Source organism: Macaca fascicularis, chromosome 8, assembly GCF_037993035.2.
Source record: "Macaca fascicularis isolate 582-1 chromosome 8, T2T-MFA8v1.1".
Classification (NCBI taxonomy): domain Eukaryota; kingdom Metazoa; phylum Chordata; class Mammalia; order Primates; family Cercopithecidae; genus Macaca; species Macaca fascicularis.
In genome coordinates, this window is record NC_088382.1 from 148,206,777 (window position 1) to 148,228,947 (window position 22,171).

General features: G+C 44.9%; 1 protein-coding gene across 1 annotated transcript in view; it reads right to left on the minus strand.

Moving 5' to 3' along the window:
- The window catches only part of COL22A1 (collagen type XXII alpha 1 chain), a 326,468-nt gene that overhangs the window by 51,418 nt on the left and 252,879 nt on the right, over window positions 1–22,171 (minus strand). The window contains exons 42-46 of the mRNA XM_045398749.2: window positions 21,600–21,653; window positions 20,289–20,333; window positions 15,425–15,472; window positions 9,201–9,314; window positions 6,310–6,363 (exon numbers count right to left, since the gene is read on the minus strand). Of these exons, the coding sequence (XP_045254684.2) occupies window positions 6,310–6,363; window positions 9,201–9,314; window positions 15,425–15,472; window positions 20,289–20,333; window positions 21,600–21,653 (315 nt within the window). The remainder of the gene's footprint in view (window positions 1–6,309; window positions 6,364–9,200; window positions 9,315–15,424; window positions 15,473–20,288; window positions 20,334–21,599; window positions 21,654–22,171) is intronic.

Here is a 22,171-nt window from a genome sequence, read left to right on the forward strand (position 1 = left end):
AAATGAAGCAAGTATTATAAGGACCACTTGCAGTTACATGTATTAAATGCTTCCTACCTGCTGTGATTTGTAAATTCCCCTTCTTCAGTTCTCACATTCTCATTCTGAGACAGGTTGTACAGTTCTTTCTCAGATGAGGGACACAAGGTACTGATGAGGGACCCAAGGTTCAGATAAATAAATGCCCAAGTCCTATAATTAGCAAGGAAAATTCACTTAACTAATAAGAGGCATAGCGGGTTGGGGACCACTGGCTTCCAGATCCCAGGCCTGTGTCCACGGCCCTTTTTGGCTTCCTGCCTCCATCATACATTCCTAAGTGTTCGCTGCAAGCTTGTGGGTCTTTCTTCTCTGTCACAGAATCAGGCTGTGGAAAGAATGGCCCATATCTGACCTCTCTATATACCTCCTGACTTGAAAGGAAACTGTTAAGGTGATGCTTGGTGAGAATCTTTCAGAATTGTGGCAGTTATGTATGGAAAGAATTTTCTGCTGTGGGAAAGAACATGGAGTAAGTGGCTCCGGGTTATTTTCTGGGCAGGATGGGAATCCCAAGCCTTTTTCAGGTAGTGCCAATGGCAGCAGGTATTATCTCTGCCTCCTTGGAGTCATCCATACCCTCCAAATGAGGACTTTTGCTCATTGGGTGTCTCTGGGTCCATGACAGGCCCCCTTTAGGTCCTACTACTGGTTGGTAACATGTGATGAGAAAGAAATAAAAACGCTTTTTGTAGGGGACAGAATAGTCATCATTTCCAACCCAGACAAGGCATTTACGTCTGACTCTGTAGAATACACGCTCCCAGGGTCATTGCTGTGGTTACCATCTTGTTGCTTCTTTCTCCTTTACACAGATCATAATCACAACTGCAGCAACAATCTCCAGACCCTGTATCTTAAAGTTAGTGTTTTATGCAAGTTCATAGTACTAGAATGGAACTCTGTAGTTGACCATGTGGCATGAACCTCCTCATGCTGGCCACTGAAGAGAGCAGCTGCAAATCTGTAAGATAAATCTTGGGGAAGCTGCTTCCCTGATGCTGTGCCGCAATTGCAAAGGAACCAAACCCTCTTGGCAGTGCATGAGACCAATGAACGCCCAGAGCCTTTGGTTGTGAAAGGATGCTGACAATAATTGTAAGTACTCCATCAAGGGTAGCATTTTCAGTTTACAAACTCATCTTCACATCCCCAAGTCTAGCGGAGATACTATTTGATAAATGAAGTTGAACAGTGAGGAAATGAAACAGTCCTTCTGTCTATTTTCTGGAAAGTGGTGTGGGGTAAATGACAAGCATAGAAGTTGGCTTGGCTTTGAAGCCAAGGACCACAATAGACTGAGTCCACGGAGGACACATTTAACCCTTCTGTGACGCATTTTCTCAACAGTAAGTGGTGATAAGGGGCAGCTATTGCTGACAGGAGCATTAGGAGATATAGTGTAAACTAAAGCATTGCACCCCACTAGGAGCTGTCCTGGGTGCTGGTGCTGGTATCAGCTATTACTAAAGAGTATGACAGGACAATAACTACTTGGGGTACTGAAGTTGGACTAGCAGGGGTCAACCCCAGTTATAGTACCTGCTAGTTTTGTAGCTGTGGCATTTAATCTTGTTAAACCTTAGTTTCCTCATCTGTAAAGTGAAACAACAGCTCTGCCTCCTAGCATCATGCTGACCATTGCAGGAGATACTAACCTGCTCCTTGGAACACTGAGCACCCTGCCCAATGCAACTGCCTGGGGCTCATCATGCAGGGTTAGACCACATGCCCCAAGGACTTCTTGTGGTTGGAGTGACCATCAACTCCTAAATGGAGCAAGAAGAACCCCTGTCTTTCAGATGCAGCACTAATTGTTTTCTTTTTTTCTCGATGGAAGCTTTCTATTCTCAGGGTATTTAAAGGAGCAAGCCCTCCATTGAAGCAAATTACGAGGGAACAAAAGCAGGGCCATTACTAAAAACATCAGCACTGCATGCAGGGTTGGGCTGAAGGAGAAAACAGTCCATACTTCATGGAGCTAACTCCTTATCTGTTTAATTGATATGCTTTACTTCTTTGAATAAAGACAATTCTGGCCGGGTGTGGTGGCCCACACCTCTAATTTCAGCACTTTGGGAGGCCAAGGCGGGCAGACCAAGAGGTCAGGAGTTTGAGACCAGCCTGACCAATATGGTGAAACCCCATCTCTACTAAAAACACAAAAATTAGCTGGATGTGGTGGCATGCACCTGTAGTCCCAGCTACTCAGGGGACTGAGACAGCAGAATCACTTGAACCTGAGAGGTGGAAGTTTCAGTGAGCTGAGATTGCAACACTGCACTCCAGCCTGGGCAACAGAGCAAGACTCCACCTTTTTAAAAAAAGGCAATTCCTCCTCAGCAGAGGCTAAGCCCAGCAGCCAGCAAGTTGACAGCGAGATTACTTAAGGTTCAGGTAAAATTTGAAATTACAAGGCGAGAAGCTTGGCCTCATCTGGCGATCCCAGAAAGAGAAGGTCATGCCCAGTAAGGAGTTCCTACATTTGAAGATGCTGCACTTTCCTGATGCCTTTCAATCTAACACTGCCCCGGGGAAATCTCTTGTTCTATCTGCACTGAGATCTGATATCTATAACTCCTGATGCAGGAGTCTTGCCTCTGTCAAAACCCTCTAAATCTTCACAGTCCACGGGTCATGATAGCTAGACATCTTAACCTGCCAGCTAGCATCTGGGAGACCTGGGTGTTTTCCATTCTGTTATGCCACAAAGCTGGTGTCGTTGTCACAGCACAGAATTGTTGGGTTTTTTGCTTGCTTTTTTACAGTCATGACAACAGTGCCAACAACCTTTTCCAGGACTGGGCCTATGGTAAGGAAAGTGAATCACTTACCTTGGGTACTGAATACCTCCTGCTGAGAAGCCAAGAGAAATAATATCCCTATGCAATATAGATAGATAGATAGATAGATAGATAGATAGATAGATAGATAGATAGATAGATAGACAGACAGACAGACAGATAGATAGATAGATAGACAGATAGATTGCATAGGGATGTTATTTTATATATATTATTTTTTCAATTTTTTTTTTCTTGAGACAGGGTCTCACTCTGTCACCCAGACTGGAGTGCCGTGGCACGATCTTCACTCACTACAACCTCTGTCTCCTGGGTTCAAGTGATTCTCATGCCTTAGCCTCCCGAGTAGCTGGGATTACAGGTATGTGTTACCACACCTGGCTAATTTCTGTTCTTAGTAGAAATGAGGTTTCACCATGTTGGCCAAGTAGCTGGGATTACAGATGTGCACCACCATCCCTAGCTAATTTTTGTATTTTTCGTAGAGACGGGGTTCCACCATGTTGGCCAGGCTGGTCTTGAACTCCCAGCCTCATGTGACCTGTCTGCCTCAGTCTCCCAAAGTGCTGGGATTACAGGTGGTAGCCACTGTGCCTGACCCCTATGCAATATTTTAAAAAGTCAAAGTCAATCTAAAATAACTTAAGATGATTGAAATAGCAAAATGTAAATAAACACAGGTATCTGACGCCGCTAGTATTCGGCAGAAGTGAGTTAGGTAGGTCATTCAAGTGGAGGGTGGGGTCATGTCTTTATTTTAAATTTTGATATTTTGTTCCTCATGAAATGATTGCATTACTTTTAAATTTTATAAAATATGGCAGGCCAGGCGCGGCGGCTCACACCTGTAATCCCAGTACTTTGGGAGGCCAAGGTGAGCAGATCACGAGGTCAGGAGATCGAGACCATCCTGGCTAAAACAGTGAAACCCCGTCTCTACTAAAAATACAGAAAATAAAAATTAAAAAAAATTAACCGGGCATAGTGGCAAGTGCCTGTAATCCCAGCTACTCGGGAGGCTGAGGCAGAAGAATGGCGTGAACCAGGGAGGCAGAGCTTGCAGTGAGCTGAGATTGCACCACTGCACTCCAGCCTGGGCAACTGAGTGAGACTCTGTCTCAAAAAATAATAATAATAATAACGCATTAAAGTATTATTTATCTAGGTTGCTGAGGTTTCTGACTTCTTCAATTTTATTCCCAAATCCTCACCCTAAATATGGGGCTGCCACCACTGTGACCACAAGGGCTAAAAAAGCTAATGTCAAATGAGCACTTACAATTGAGAAATAAAAATAAAATCCTAGGCCCCCTAACCAACTGTACAGACCCCCTCTTGGCCAAGGAGACTCAGAAAATCCTTAAAAACTGAGTTTCCAGCCTGACCACCATCTCTGGACTGGTTTTGGCCAACTCACAGAGCATGTGTAGTCAAAGCTTTCACGTCTTCTGCTTCACCTTTTGATGTCAGAGGTTTCAAAACTTTAAAAACTTCACCCTTGGATTATGCTAATGCTGCCATTTTTTGAACACATGACCCATGATGAGGCATGAAACTCAATTTCCCATGCACATGTTTCTCCTTCCATAAAGATTCATGACTTCTCCTATAGCTTTTTAAATACATGCATTTGACCAGCCTGCTCAGCATAAATCCTGCTGCTTCTACCCTCCCCTTGAGGCACTTGCTCTTGGTTTCTGCCGGAGGCTATGCTTCCCAGCCTGCGAGATGGACAGCCTGCAAGTGCAATCCTATGTGAGAAATAAAGATCTCCTTTCCAAGTCTGTGGGCCTGAGACAGGATAGGCAATCAAGGAAGTAATCATGTTCTCGGGATACAGCAACCGTCCGTAGTGACAGTAAGGACAAGCAACACAATAAGCCTCAGCATTCGCATTATAATTAAGCTCATCCATGCAAAGCTATCTTCAGTAGGGACTTTCCCCTCTAGAGAGCATGTGCAGTTTGATTTTGCCCAACCTCAAACTGACCCTTTGCTCATAATAGTAAAAAACATACCCCTTGGTGGAGATTTAAGATGCTAATGAGACATGTGACATATGAACAAGTATGTACAGCTACTGCACATGTGCACCCAGAGGACCACTCAGAACATGCTTATGAGTAATGCCTCTTCCCACCTCCTTATGAATAATCATGTAAGGCTCCCATAAAGGGAGTCTCCCTAGTGCTGGTCTTTGCTGTCTCATCCTTACGAGCAGCCCACCCTGAATCCTCTCTCTCTCAGGTGTACTGTCTGTTCTGCCCCTAACTTTCAAAGTATTCTTTTTCTTTTGCAATAAATTACACGATGCTGCATCTCCTTTGCTGTGTGTCTCTTGTTTAAATTATTTTCAACCAAGAACTGAGGTATCACAATAGCCACACTCTGTCATTCTTCAGTTGATACAAAGTACCAGGCACTGATGGGAGCATTTTGCCTGCAGTTGTCACAGTAATAAGCCTGTAGGGTCATAGTTTTTATAGTCCCTTGTTAACTTTAGGAAACAAAAGGCCAGAGAGGTTAAGAAACTATCCCAAAGTCACACAGCTGAGATGGAATTCTCACCCCAAGGCCTGGCTTCTGAACTTTCTCTCCTAGTGACAATTTTATGCCACTTCTTCTATCAGATGAGGCATGTTATGTCCAGCCAGGCCTCAGGAAGAGACACGGGGACACATTTGGCCCCAAGTGTTGGTGGGGAAGGTGTTTAGTCTGCAGCAGCACAGAGACCACGACAGATAAGGGAACACACTCTGGGGAGCACCAATGACAGTGGGAAGGGAATGAGGGTGTGGATCTATCTGTCCCCATACCAGCACTCAGGCACTTTCTTCTTAGAGTTAAATACTATCACCACCAACAGCTCAAACAGCTCCAGTCCCAGCACATTTGTTTTGACAGCCAGAGAGCTTCCCTGCCTATTCTAGGTTTGAGATTATACCCCCCTTTCTCTCAGGCCAGCCTCCCTGGCTTTGGGAAACCACAGAGCCACAGAGCTGCTTTTAGACATGCCTTATCACTCACATGAGAGTAACAGTGCTCGTTTGCATTCAAAAAGCACTTTCCTAGTATTTTTCAACTGAGTGCCACGTTCTTTTTATGTATCATATCACTCAATTTTAACAAATCCCTGACACCATTTGTATTTTTGTCATTACTGTGGAGGTGTCTGACCAAAAAACTCACGTCTTAACCAGCAGGTCCCACACAGTCCAATTCTTCCATGCATTTCATACTTTCCAACACGCAGTTGTTTGTAAATGAGCAACTGAGATTCCACAAGTTGAAGTCACCTGCCCATGGTCAATAGGATAGTCAGTGCCATGCTAGACCCAGAACAGGGGTTTTCTGATTTTCAAAACCACTCCTTTACACTGGCTGGCCATCACTCTTCCTTACATTGAGATTAACCATTGAGATGAGCAGAATAGACCCATGCAGATGGTTATGAAGTCTCACTGACCTGTGGTCCAGCTATTCCTGGGGGCCCTGGTAGGCCTGGAGGTCCAGGCTCTCCCTATATCAGGGACACAAGGAAAAAAACGGAAACAAGAATGAGTATCTGGCCCACATCCAGGGTCATCACCAAGCCATCACCCTCACACCTCCATTCACTCATTTTCCACTGGGACTTCCTGGCAGCCACCCCTGCCCCTAGCCTGTCTGAGCAAAGGGTATAGGCAAGTGGTAGTACTGAGTGTGGCTGTGCAACCATGGCATGACTAACCATTGATGTGGTTAGTTGGTGTGTCTCCAAGATGACGCGATGGCCCCTGCCTCCCATATTTGCAACCTGAAGCAGCCGTCCTGCCATTTGTTCCGCGGTTGGTCTATACGGCCAACAGGACATGACAGAAGTGATGGTGTGTACTTGCTGAGATTAAGATTAGGGTATAAGATGGCTCACTCCCACCCTGGCCTGCCACACCCCTGCCCCGCCCCCTCCAGCTTGCACTTTTTCTATCCAACCACTCATTTTGGGGAAAACCAGTTTCCATGTCTTGATCTCACTCAAGCAGCTCTGCAGAGAGGCCCATGTGGTAAGGAACTGAGGTCTCCATCAACAGCCACAAGAGTGAACCTGGTTGGAAGGGGATCTTCCACCAGATGGACCCTGAGATGACAGAAGCTCAGGGCTTGAGGGTTGCCTCATGGAAGACCTGAGCCAGAACAACCCAGCGAAACCACTTCTGGATTTCTGCCCCAGAAATTTGCGATAATAAATATTTATTGTTTTAAGCCACTCAGTTTTGGAGCAATCTGCAATCTAGTGATAGATAACTATATAGTTGAGAAGAGAGAAAAAGTGTGCTGCACTAAGAAATAGAGTCTGAATTATGTAGCATCTCATTTGTGTGTGTGTGTTTGTGCTTTATAAATATATGTACATGTATAATTACACTGGCGCATATTGCGCGTTCTTTGTAGTTATTTTTATAGCCATTTTCTTATGGTTATTTTCACTTCAAGCTCTGTAATACCTGGCGTGTCAGCTGCTTGACTCTGAGAAAGGACCACCCAGGTGGGAGGGTGGGGGTTCTCGGCCCCCCGCCAGGTCCTGCCAGGGGTCATGGAGCCTTGAGTGGTTCTGAACATCAGAATCACTGTGTAGTAGTTGCAGTAAACACACAGAATACAAACCTCATTCCCAGTGATTTGAAGCAAAGCAACTGTGGTAGAAAGGTCTGGAAAAGACTGATCTAAACATTTCCCTAAGTGATTCAGAAATGCCACCCTGACAGCCTCTGCACTGATATCAAGAATCTTTGAGGTCAAGACTCCTGGAATAAACTCCTAAAGACCCATTTATCTTAATGAACTAAATGATCTTCCGAGCTGTTTAAAATTAAGGCAATGGAAAAGGCTCATGACATGGATGTAAGAACATTCAAACATGTTTATTTACTATCTGATAAAATATGATACAAGAAATGCTGCAAATCAAATAAATGCCTGTTTTTAATAACTTGATCACCAGGAGAATTTAATTAGGTGAAATTATTCTTAGTCAAATTAGCTTTAGGATTGGCCTCTGTCCCTTCCAGGGTTCCGGAGTGTATGGAGAAATTTCGAGGACTGTGGCACACCCATGGGGTCTATGCTCAAATAGCCTGCGTAGCTGAATCGGTGGAAAGGGAAAAAGCACTGCTTAAGTCTCAGAGAGTCAGAATAAAGGTCATCTTTCACATTTGTGTTTGTATTCCCTGTACCATGTATGGGTAAGATACAAACTACAAATAAGAGGCTTAATTCTCTCTTTTTTGAAAAGAAAGAGAATCTCACCTAAGTCTTTTTCTTAAAGCATTTACTTTAGAAAACGGATCATTGTCAGTTCTTTATCTGTCTCTTTGAAATGTGTGTAAATCCTTTTACAAGGCAAAGAAGACTTTTTTTTTTTTTTCTTTCCAGTTTGATGACCCAGGACATAAACATGCAAGAAGTTTATTTTCACTTTAGATAAAGCCAATTAGCTAAGACAGAGGGCCATCTGAATTACCAGGTGAATCTAAGATGAACATATGTGACAAATAGCACTGTCAAGACCTCCTACTTGAGGACTAATTATTGCTTACCTTGAGAAAATGTCTGTAATGGACTTTATCTGCTTAGCTATATAAAAGAGTGAGATTTCTTCCTGTCCTTACCATCTCTTAACAGATTGTCTGTAATGCACGTGATATTCAAGTTTAAATTTAATTCAATATTAAAATGGTTTTCTTTCTCTTCTACCTTTGTGAAGAAGTTTTCTGGGTTGGGAGGAGATTTTGTTTTTAATTCTATTTCACCGGCACCCATGAAACTCCCTACTTCTGTTTTGCCCCAGGACAGACCATGAACTCCTTTAGAATAGAGTCTCAGCCTTTTTCTTCTGAACCTCCCCATTGTCTACATGTTGACTGACGCATAAGACACACGTAATGGGGTGTCATAAACAGGCAATGACAAGGGATTGAATGCATGCATGAATGGACGGATCCATTGATTGATCTATGAGTCTGCAGTGCCTATGTTGGTGCCTATTACATAGTAGATAGGCAAAGTTGTTGGATGATAAAAGAAAGGAAGGGAGAAAGATGGGGAGGCAAGGAATGTAACTGAATGAGTATATGTTTCCAGGTGTCAGCATGTACTGAAAAGTCACAATCAACATCTTCTTAAAGTAACAAAGACCCATAGATACCCAGTTCTTACCATTTCCATAGCTGTGTCCCACAACTCCGTATTCCTCATCTATCTTGAATCTTGAACCCCTGAAACCCTGAACACCTTTGGAGGCAGCTAGGGCAATATGAGATCTCCAGAATGATATTTTCATTGTGATGATAAAAATCAAGTTTCCCCTTTTCTCCTTACCTTTTTCCCTTCTGTGCCTTCTTTCCCTGGCTTTCCTGGGAGACCTTTGTCCCCCTTAAAACCTGGTAGACCAGGGAGGCCTGGGGGGCCAGGAGGGCAGTCACTGCACACATCCTGAGAGGGGAGAGAGGGAGGGACAAGCAGAGAATGACTAGCAAACACAGTTTCAAAGCAAAGCAAAGTAGCCCCGGCTGCTGCCTCTCCAGATGGAGATTTTGTTTTTAAATACCAGAGAAGATAGAAAAGCAAATAGGTGGACTGAGTCATGATCCAAATACTTTTGTGTCTAAACTTTGCATTTTCCCTTTCTTCACTGAAAGTTAGGTTTCGGCACTGACATGTCTGGATATTTCTCCATTTCCTCCTACTTCCACGCAGACTTCTGGAAGGATAGCCTGAGGAAATGATGTCAAAAATTCATGTAAAATGATCTGTGAGCATCTGAAAACATTAACAGAGCAGATTTAATACAAACATTTAGTATTACTAAAAATAGCATGCTCTGTCCCTGATGTTAGAGGCCAAGCTGGGAGCTGAATTCTCTGTTCTGAGTTTGCCCAAGCCAAGTGGTTTCTGAACAAGGAAGAAGGATAAACAAGGCGACAGGCACACACCCTTGGGACTTTGTTTCTGTGACACAATCCAGGCTCTGACCATGCTTAGCTTTATTTTTTACCCAAGGTAAGCATTTAATAAATGGTCCCTGGAGTTGGGCTTTGTTCTACTTCTTTACGGCAGGTAAATACTGCTCCTTGAGTAAATTTAAAGTCCTCTGAGCCCGGAGCATGTGTTTTCTGATTTGTCGGATCTTACAGTTTGGAGCACACTATGCGCTAAACAAAACTCACCTGACTGTACTCCAGCCTGCCTCCTCCACCTGCCTCGTGGTTTACCTCCTCCATGCCCTTCTCTCTAATCTTCCCTCTCATCCACCCTGCCTGTCTCCTTGTAATAGGAATTTAATGGATAACACAAGTAAAGCACTTAGAATACTCTCAAGAAAGATTAGATAGATGGATAGATAGATGATAGATAGATACACAGATACATAGATAGATAATGCCCACACATTTAGCCATTATTGCTAATTTATTTATTCACTCAGTCATTCACTCATTGAAAAAATACTTGAAAGGCACCTACTATGTGTCGGGCACTGTGATAAGTTTGGGACCACAGTGGGTGTGTGTCTTGACGTGCTCTCAGTTCAACACTGTCAACTGACACAAACACATGCACTAACTATGGTCTTTTGAAAGCCCTACCAAACGGATCTGCAAAAATCTGTGCAAGCTGCACTGTTCACAGTCCATGAGGTGAAGCTGCAGGTGATTTCGTTTTCATCTTGGTCTCCGATTTCAGGATGGTAAAACTTTTCCATCACAAAAGCATCTCTGAATGGCCTACCTTCCTTTTACTTGTTTCACCTACTCAGTCTTTGGAGATTCTTTAGTAATCTTCCTCTCCAAGAAGCCTTCCTGATTGCCTGAGGATGGGGACAGGCTCCTCCTGCTCCCAGAAATCTCAGGAATCCTCACTACTGAAGTACTAATCTCCTTGTTGGAATTATCTCTCCACCAGGCAAACAGAAGGTATAAGCACTCAGAGGACAGAGGTAGAATTATCTTTATATGCCAAATTCATAGCAAATATTCTTCCACAGGGCATGAGTGCTATAAATGAATGAATCAGGCAACCCAACCAACTAACCAACTGACTGACCAACCAACCGATTAATTGTCCGCCTGACATTCTGGCGATTTGGGCCATCTTCCTTTAGTGGGTAGTTTGCAAAGCTGATTGGGTGATTTGGAGGGTGTGAAGAGTTAAATATTGGGATATATAAAGCAAGAGTGCATGAGATATTCAGCTTAATTAGATGAGCTGCTTTTGATAACTGTGTTTTGCTTGGAAGAGTAGCAGAGCTGAAAGGAGCTCACCTCTTTGTAGACCTTCTCTTATTGTACTCTAAGATGAGATGCATCCATGAGACATTGCAACTGTGGATGGATGGATGGATAGATGGATGGATGGATGGATGGATGGATGGATGCAAATAGAACTAGCCTGATGACACCAAAAATTCTAGCCACTGAGATATTTCTGGACTTGAGCGTGCCCTGGTGATTGGAAGCCATTCTTTGCAGTGGGATCCATAACACAAAAAGATTATATCTGAGTAATACAAAAACCTCACAACTTTCCTATTTCTTTCTAATTTCTGGCAGGGTTCTCAACCTGGGCCTGTTGTACACTATGCAGGATTATTTCCTGAAGACCAGAACTGTCGGAGACCCAGACCTACCTGTGAGGGAGCTAGACTCAACTCACTGACCCAGTTCTGGAATCCAGTGAGCACAGGGTGAGATCACCCCAATCTGCAGTCTTACAGATGTTCACGTTGGCTCCAGATCTCCTGGGACCCCCCAGTCCCTCCTGGCTCTGCAACAAAGTCCAGTTCAGAGGGCAGTTCACACTTTCTCTGAATGTATTGAAACTGGATAGGGTTGTGTTTCCAACCAAATGGGCTTGCCCATACTCCACTTAAACCTCTGTCCACCTGGAATCATGGCTTCATCTCCCTGAGTCTCCTTATCTGTGAAATGGGGATGTCAAAGTCTTATGATAAATGAGACAATGAGTGGAAAATGCCTGACACTGTCCTGACACAGAGTGAAAACACAGTGACTTTTAGCTGCTACATGTGCCATTACGGGTTTGTTTCTTTTCCTCCCTAAATCTGTGGCCTTGTCCCATTTGCAGATCAGATGACCTTGATCATCAATACTAGCTCCCAATCTCTGGGCGTTCTGAGTTATCTCAGGCAAGTCAATTAATATTTTTGAGTCTATTTCCTTACCTGTAAACAAGGATCATTCTTCTACTTTAGGAGATTGTTGTGAAATTTAAATAAAATAATGCATACAAAGTACCTAGCATATTTCAGGGTTCATTGTATGTAATCTATAAATGTTCTTTCCTTCTGGTCTCCACCCGTTCCTCTGGTCTAAGATATTTTCTTTTCTTTTCCTTTTTATTTTATATTTTATTTTATTTTATTTTGAGACAGAGTTTTGCTCTGTCACCCAGCTTGGAGTGCAGTGGTGCAATCTAGGTTCACTGCAGCCTCCGCCTCCCGGGTTCAAGCAATTCTCCCAACTCAGCCTCCTGAGCAGCTGGGAATACAGGCATATGCTACCACGTCTGACTAATTTTTGTATTTTTAGTGGAGACAGGGGTTTTCCCATGTTGGCCAGGCTGATCTTGCACTCCTGGCCTCAAGTGATCCACCTGCTTCTGCCTCCCTAAGTGCTGGGATTACAGGCATGAGCCTTCGCACCCTGCCAGGCTAAACTATTTTCAACAAACTCAGCTTGTTATGTCATTGCATGTAATACTGTACTTTGCATGGTGTGAAGTACCAAGTAAGCACTCAACAAAATGCTGACTACATGGAGGAATGCTACAGTCTTTGGTGTGTAGAAAAAAACAGTCGTTGCTTCCCAGGAGAAATGATCCACCTTCTCACTGGACATCTGAATCCTCGCTACTATATTTCTACCAAAGAGTTGCGTAGCCTTCATCTCCAAATCTCTATGTGACAGGCAGAGAACTCACTAGCTGCCTGGACTTCATCAGACAGTTGTCAGGAAGTTCTGGCTCATGTAAAGATGAAATCGGATAGTACAGAGGCTACGCATAAGGCTTCAGAGTTGGTCACACTGGGTTTGAGTCTTGGTTCTGCCACTAGCAGGTCTGTGACGTTGAATAAGTGGTTTGCCCATCTATGCCTCAACCTCTTCATCTGTAAAATGCAGACAGCAACAGAATCCTCTCACAGGATTGTTTGTGAGGATTTAATGAAATAATATTTCTGCAAGGGAGTCAGGTAATGGAGACAATTTTAAGAGGACCTCCTTGGGAACGGATCCAACTATGGACATTCATTTAACAGGAACTCTTAGAATTTACTACCCAGTAAGTTCTCTAACTATCAGAAAGAGATGTACGAAGTTATAAAACTCTCTGGGGCAGAGACAAATATTCCGTAATATAATCTTAGCAGGGGAGACACCTGCCACCCAGCCACCTAGACCAGACCAGCAGACTCTAACTTACAACATCAAGATGGCAGCCAGTGAGTGCACAAAACAGGGAGATGAAGATAGTCTGCTCCCCAGACCTGGCCAAATCCACTCATCCCAGGCTGTCGACTACGGAATTTCCAGGCTAAGCTCAGCTGACACCAGTGAGACTCCACAGGCCACCCTGCATGTAGGCGCTTTCATTCATTCTGGGGTTTCCAGCTGCTCCGATAAGCAGAGCTGCATACTTTCATAGTGAGGAAATATCAATTTGACTAAATATCTGTCTCAGTGCTATGGCCATGAGGAATGATGCTTAGCCATTTCAATGCTCACTCTTATTATTGACATAAAGATTGGGACATCTTGAGGTTGAAATCCTCTGGGTGAGGCGTGAAGGGTGGAGAGGGCTGGTGGCTGATGAAAACCCAGCTCCTTCTAGAGTGAGGGAATTAAGAAAAATAATCCAGGCTAATAAAAGCCTGTAATAAACAAAAGATGGAATCAATAGATAATGATTTCTTGTCATGTCCTTGACGGTGGGGAAAAACAAAAACAAAAACAAAACTATCGCACTTGTCAACAAAAACTGGTAAAGATTGTTCTGCTACTTATTTTTTAATAAAATGTGTAATTTTCCCATCAAGGCATCTCAATTTGCAATGGGACTGAACACTCCAGACTCCCAAGAAGGTTTTCTTTTTCTTTTGTTTTCTTCCCTTGGCTTCATGCATGAAGTAGGGATTTTCTGAAATCACCCAAGTGTCTTTTAGAGAACAAGAAGGAAGGCAGGCACTAGTCACATAAAATGCAGTGCCAACCCTTCACCCAGAGTTACGACAGAGGCTTCAAGTACAGGCAGCAGACGGGGCCTCCTCACTCACTGTAGCACGCTGGTTCTTTCTGAAGTACAGACCCTACCTCTCTCTCCCTCGTTCAGAACCTTTCCCAGCTCTCAACATTGAAGACCCCAGGTCCTTGGTCAGGCACCTGGACACCTGTGCAACTTGGCTTTCAGGCGTAACTCCAGCTACGCCCTGCCCTATGTTGGCCAAGTTATGTTCAACCTCTTAGGACCTTTTCCTCTCATGGGGAAAGCAAATGTGGTTCTAGAAACCTGTCAAGTCTGCACTCAGATCTGGGTTTGTCCTGGTTAAAAGGCCCAGCAGCCCATGTCACCTCACTGAGCCTGTGCTCTGGTCTTGGCCCAGCAGGACCCAGGTCCAGGCTGTTTGACTCTGCCACCGGCCCTCCTTTGAGAACACAAGTTAGTCCTGGGTAGGTTAAAGGCCAGCCTCTGGTGTCAGCAAGGAAGGATTTTATTCTTAGGAAGTCCTATTCTATTCCATTCCATTCATTGACTCTCACAGTATTTCAGCCTTCTTATATGCTAAACAACACAACACATAGTATTAACCCCATAGAATATTTGTGAAAATTAAATAAGGGAGGCACATTAAACATTTAGTACATCGCAGCTCCAGATAATATTCTGCTCTACATCTGCAGTGATCAATAAGGCAGCCACCAGCCACATGTGGCTATGAAGTATGTATAAAGAGGTTGGTGTGATCAAGCACCTGAATTTTTAATTGCATTTATTTATTTATTTATTTTTGAAACAGGATCTTGCTCTGTCACTCAGGCTGGAGTGCAGTTGCATACCCATGGCTCACTGCAGCCTCTACCTCCCGGGCTCAAGCGATCCTCCTACCTCAGCCTCCTGAGTAGCTGGGACCACAGTCACATGTCACCACGTCAAGCTAATTAAAAACACAAAAAATTTGGGTAGAGACCAGGTCTCTCTATGTTGCCAAGGTTGGTCTTAAGTTCCTGGGTTCAGGGCTCAAGCAATCCCCGCAACATGCTGGGATAACAGGGGTGAGCCACTGTGCCCGGCCTGTATTTAATTTTAATTAATTTAAATTTAGATTGAAGCATGTGGCCAGTGGCTGTTGTATTGGACAGGTGGATTTAGCACATCACCAGCCACATGGTGATTTCTCAACTAATGGTGCTGCTATTATTAATACTACCAAATAGTTGTTAAGACAAAAAAAAAACCCAACTTATTATCAAGATCTCCAATCCCACCATCACCATTTTCAAAACACATGCACATTTATTGTATGCTTTTACCTTAGCCAAGAGATTTATGTCCCCTGGAGACAGTAGTGAAGAGAGGCCCTGTCAAAGTAAAAACAAACAACACATACATACACGCATATATACAGTAAATGCCAGGCATCTTGAGAAAGCAAAAGGCCTTCAACGTGTGACATAATGGGTGGCACACTGCCATGCATGGGATATGGACAGCCAGTGGATGTCCTAAGCCTGGGAGCCACAGAAAGAAGACTCTTCCAAGACAGCAACTGCACAGCCTGCCATTTGTAGCCAAGTCTGACTGACTTCGGCCTTTTTCCTTCCCTACTCTCCTTCTGTTTGCCCCTTCTCTTCTCCCGGTGGTCCCTCTTCCCCACCACAATCAAAACCTGATAGGTCATATGAGCACTGTGGGAGGCAAAGTGGCAAACTGTTGGCAATCTGGATGGTCGTGGATGTCTCAAATGAGCAACAGCTGTTATTATCAGTCATTCACAACCTAGTATGAATTTAAGCCAATGTCTTCAGCTCTCCCGGGTGAAATAGCATTTTAAACTTCATTTGTCATTATGGGTTAAAAGTCTTTCATTCCAGAAAGGGTATTTCAGAAATCAGGAGTAATTACAGAGCCTCTAAAGGTATGTAGGAGTCTGCAGGTGGCTGAACTCATGCTCAAATGCACTGTGAGTTGGAGCTACGGATTGTGTCTCACAATCACCGCCATCCTGGAACCCAAGACAGGGTGGAGGCTCAGAAAATATTTGGGTGCAAGGAACATAAGATTAGGAAGGGAAATGGGGATTAAAAGGCAGACCCTAAAGGAAAGAAAGGATTCTTAGGTAGGACTTCCAGACTGGTGTGCTACTTTGCAAAATTCTAAATTTTACAAAGAAAAGGAACACCAGAGGACCCAGGCAGCAGAGGCAAGGTGGTAGACTTAACAACTAAATGCATGGTGGGTGATTTCTCCTCATTAAGTTTGAGTTTAGGTGTACGAATTATGAATCCAGTCTGTCATTTTGGGGAGGCTGAAACCAAGGCAATTGTTCAGGCTATTTTCCCATCCCTGACCCCATGGGCTTTCTGTCCCATCCTGTGGTTAGCAAAACCATGAAACAGGTAACACAAGTTCGCTCAAGGTAACTGCCACAGTGGCTTGAAACGTGCTGGTGGTGTTTCCTGTGTTGATATGATCAGAAATTCAATCAACGCTCTGGGCTATTGCAAGACGGGATTCCCTGAGAGAGTCCGGGGTTGAATTAAATCAGATTGGAGGTGCTCAAGGAATTACCCACACTGCAGTAAGAACTTACTTAGGATGCAGCTGCTAAAGTCAAGGCCAAGACCTGCCCCACCCCCCTCCTTAATTATCTGAGTGAGGTCCTCTGAAGAAAAGGCAACCTTTGCTATAGTAATTTATTAAAACTTTTAAAAGGGAAAGGTGTTTTATTTTGAAGCCGCATTTGTTTCCCCTGGGAAGTTTAATAATAGGAAAGCGTTCATATGGTTCAAATTGGTACATTGTAATGCTGCTGGCATTGTATTACTAGGGATATTCTTTTTTTGTTGTTTTTTTGAGATGGAGTCTTGCTCTGTCACCCAGGCTGGAGTGCAGTGGCCGGATCTCAGCTCACTGCAAGCTCCTCCTCTCGGGTTCACGCCATTCTCCTGCCTCAGCCTCCCGAGTAGCTGGGACTACAGGCGCCCGCCACCTCGCCCGGCTAGTTTTTTGTATTTTTTAGTAGAGATGGGGTTTCACATCGTGTTAGCCAGGATGGTCTCGATCTCCTGACCTCGTGATCCGCCCGTCTCGGCCTCCCAAAGTGCTGGGATTACAGGCTTGAGCCACCACGCCCGGCCTACTAGGGATATTCTTACACTGCCATTGAGCCTTTAGCATAATTAGGGTGAGTTATATCAGACACAATGGCTGGGCACCAGTTACAAAGGGAGAGAGAACGAGGAGTGGGTTTGCAGTCTAGGTACAGTGTGGTCTTGGATACAATTTCATTAACATCTTGCTGTGACTCATTTCTGCCAACCTCATAAGTCTCAAAAGACACACAGAACCAGCATGTGGATGGAGGCAGCGGCCTTGTGAAGGTGGACTCAGGATACAGCAGACTGCCATCTCTGCCTTCTATGAGTCAGTCACTCATGTCACCTGTTGTTGGGCCCAGTGGGCTCAGAGAACAGTGGACAGCATGGGGATGTAGATGTCAGTTTACATCCTACCTAGATCCTCCCCATTCTTGGTGCATCCTTACCCCTGGTGCTGGTTACACAGCCGATAACTGACTGATGGCAGGGTGAAAAGAGCTGGGCCTGGCCTCAAAGTGGGACAGCTTTGTGGTTTCATTCACAGTCCAGAGTTCCATGTGGGATCAGGCAGGGACTAGGCTTGACTTGAATCCACATTTTTGACTGTTTTTTCCCCTGTCATGTCCTGCTTCCCTCCATCCTTGTAAGTTTCTCCTGAGAGCACTCCCTCAGTCAGTCACTAGCGTAAGAATCCCCACTGCAGGCTGTGCTTCCAGAGAACTCAATCTGACACAGAAGGAAGATCCTGGAACAGGAATTCTATGCTTCTCTCCAGGTGGGTGCAGCACTGGGGAAACACTTTGGGTCACTCTCTCCACCCTCTGAGGGATGAAGCTGTGTAATTAAGAATTAGCTCAGCAGGCCAGGGTTGTCCAAACCCTGCACATTCCAAAGAAATGTCCAGCTGCTGCCTGCTTCCTGGGAATTACCTCTATGCCCTTGGAATGTCCTGCCTGGTAAGAGTGTCTTTGTTTGCCTGTGTTCTTGGGTCCAGCCAGGTAGTTAATGCTAACAATGTGATTTATGGTGGGTGCCTTGGACACACACCTCAGTCTGACCTCCAGAGAGGATGAAGACTTAGTAATTAAGATCAGCCATGTGGGCACTCCATGCCTGGGTGACCGACTCCCAATATAACCCCTAGACACCAAGGCTCTGGTGAGCCTCCACGGTTGCAACACCTTGTGAGTATTGTCACACATTGTGACTGGGAGAATTGGTGCTGTCTGTACAACTTCACCGGGAGAGGACAAATGGAAGCTTGTACTGATCTTTCCTGGACTCCTTCCTGTGCACCTTTTTCTCTGTTGATTTTAATCTGTATCATTTTACTGTAATAAACCACTGCCATGAGCATAACAGCTTTTCTGAGTCCTGTGAGTCCTTCTACGAGTCACTGAACATGAGGGAATCCCTGAGACAACCATGCCTTATTTGATTAGTGAGCTCAGAAAGACCCGAGAGCCAATGGGCCATACTTGGGACCATCCGGGAGGAGTATGTTCAGTGAATCTAATAGATCTTATCGCTTCTCTCTTCTTCTCTCTTCTCCCTGTCTCTCTCCCCTCAGCTCTCCATTCTGCTGCTGACCACCTGAGAGATAATCATGATTATCCACATTGTCAGCTGCATTATGCTGACTTAACTATCTTTGCAGGGAGATGTCAAAGTCCAGATCTGGCAGAGGTCATCTGAACCCCCACTTGACTTCTGGCCCAAACCTCACTCTCCCTGCACTTCACCAGAGCTTTGTACTTTGATAATGAAGTGGCCTCTGTGAGGTTTATTTGGCTCTTGCAAAGCTGACTCCACAGGGGAGGAAACATGAGTAATTAAGGTGCCCCTAACTTCCAACAAGACTTTATACTCCTCTCATTGGAAGATCTTCAATGGAAAGTTTCAGGACCCTTAATGGCAGACCAGGATCCCTGTCCAGGTCTCTGCCGGACCCGCCAACCGAGATAAGGGATGGGGGGTCACCCACACCCACAGGGACGTCTGTGCCTTGGGTCCCTGTCTGGAAGTTGTCGCAGGCCAGGCTTGCAAAAGAGACAGGCAACCTCTCAGATCCATCTCAAGGTGAAGCTTCTGCCCAGGTGAGCATCTTGCTTTCTGAAACCAGACTTACAGCCTCACCCTTGAGGCCTGCGATTCCCCAGTATTGGTTGCTGCTGTCTCTTTCATCTCAGGCAGCTTCTTCCCCAGGACTCATCTCTCTCCCCATCTGCACAGCTGCCTCCCACTCTCCCAGGCCAGCGCATTCCCAATGCTCCTTCCCTAGAGGGTCCACCTATGGCCAGGCTACTCAGCTAAACCTTTGGGGCTTCTCTGGCATTAGAAACTCAGTCAGAGGATGTCCCAGAAGAGGAAGGTACCTCGCATCAGGGAAGCCTATAGGACTCTCGGGCTGGACTAAAGCCACATTGCCACAAACCCAACATTCAGGGTTGTCCCTGTCTCCTCAATCTTTCACAAATTCCCCTGTTCTCACTGTGAGGCAAGAAAGAACATTTCTTCCACGTTAAACAGAGGGCAACTGGGAAGGCTGACATCACCCAGTCAAGTGCTAGGAAACGGGCAAGTCAGTGATTTGCAATGGGTGCTGCTGTTGCTCATTTGCTCACCCCAGATCCACTTTTCACCCTTCTCTGTCCTGTTCCATGCCTGGGAGGTTAAACCCCTGGAATGTATCCCAGGCTGGCTTGCCTGCTGGCCCACAGTTGAATTCCCCAATTCGAGGCACTGTCAGGAAATCGGAGGGTGGGAGACATTCCTACCTCCTGGCCTTGGACCAAGCCTTCTGCAGCAGTGTTGAACCCATGACTGAGCTCCTGTGTGCAATCCCTCTCTCACCATTCCACTCTCCCCGGGCTTTGAAAACAGGCATAATGGTGGTAATGACTTCCCACTATGGTTTATCTCTGGGTCTTACAACATCCCATATTAGTTTCCTCTGCCCACAGTTTTGTCAAAGGTTCCTTTGTTAAAACCTCTTGAACCTTCTGAGTTGCATTTTTTATCTTGCTTATGCCCTGACTGATAGTCAATATTCATCCAGAACCATAAAATGACATACTGGCTTGCCAGGAGGCCCTCTTTCTCCTGGATTTCCTGGTGTACCCTAAGAGAAGAAGGAAAGAAAACATTAACTGTGGTAAGCACACAGTCCTGACCCACTCTACCCACAGCCTCTGCCAACCTCTCTATCTGCTAAGTGTAATTCAGTGGGGAAAAAATCATCAGACCATGAGGATTGGCACCAGTAAAAATGCATGGTTTCCAATCTCAGCTGAATACCCAAGGCTTCCCAGGAAGAATCTGACAATGGCAAATGTTTAGAACTACCCCCATAACTCCTGTCCTAAACACAAAACTAAAAACAACTCATGTACACAGAACATGTGCATGCACGCACACATACACACACACACACACACACACACATATACACAGACACACACACACCCTGTCTCAAATTTTCCCAGTGCTTTCCCAAACACAAATGGAAAGAATGGCTTTGAAAAGTAGAAAAATACTTCTATTAGACTGGCTATAAGAATTAATGCTGAGAGTGGAACAGTGAAATTTGAATATTTGGAAGCAGGAATGAGAGAGTAACCTTCTCTTTAGAAACAGAACCCAAAGGAGAGAAGGGAATTTTGTTGTTTCTGCTTATAATGAGCTAAAACTATAGAGATGAAAAGATGTATGTCTAAGCAATAAATATCACTGCTTACTAGTGCCAGACACCTTTGTCCTATAAGGACTCATGGTTGTCATTTACCATTTGGTCGATGAGTATGGATCAAGTACCTTCTATGTGCCTGGCATGCTGCTAGGCACCAGGGACCATGAGGATGCATAAGACACAGGGGCTCCTTCTTAGAGCTCAGAGATGGCTGGACAAAGGCCAAACAATGGAGAAACGAGATGACTGTCATTGTCACAAAGTGGGAAGTAACCCATCCGCACAATGAGCATCACGTACATCTGTGGAATTCCACGGAAAAGAGAGAGCCATTCCAGGGAAGGGTCGGGGGGACAAGTCCCTGGAGAAGGTAGTGCCTGATTCGAGCAGAACTGACGGGGGTATGTAAGACTTTGATTAAGAAATTAGGGAACATTGTGTGGGATACCCAGGAGTTGAAAAGATTTTGAAAACTTAACACAAATAAACACAGGAAATAAAACTGGATAATAGAAAATTACGAGCCACACTCAATTGAACAGCAAAAATAAAAAGCATGCCCATGGGGCTTCCTGGAAATCCTCAACCGGGCTACAAAGTTGGCCACATGGTCAAAGGAGGCCAGGAGATGGTGGAGGGTGGGCTTTTAGGGGTCATGTAAGGGCCTTCACTGAGTCCACGCCATTTCTCTGTACTTACATCCCGGCCGGCTGGGCCCTGGGGGCCGGGGAATCCAGGTAAGCCTCGTGATCCCTGAAGAAAAAGAAAAGAAGACATTGACACCCCATAATATTGTAAGCAAATAAGGACACTCCCTCCTTGGCAATAGTTGGCTCTCCTTTGACACGTGGTCTGTTGCTATGAGGAATCTGATGTAACACATGCGCCAAAGCACCCTGCTCAGAGCTTACTCAACTGACGGTACCACGTGGGGGTACATGCTCAACACACAGAGAGAATGCTCTGGAAAACCTTCATTTTGAGGCTGACAACTTGGACCCCATTTGTATAATTCCTTTGCTTGAGTGAAGGGGACAGCTCCTGCGGTGAGATGGGCCTGAGCTCAAACGCTGGCTCACTCCTTTCATGTCCTATGGATAACCAGCCCCAAGAGCTGCTAACCAGGTGGTTAAAGAAGCTTCCTTATGCAAGACCCAGCACAATACTGAGCACATGCCCAGCGATTACTACTCTTTGCAAGAAAATAATTTCTAGCTACAAATTTCTGGACAACATCAGGAAATGACACACGTATCTTTCAATATGGATCT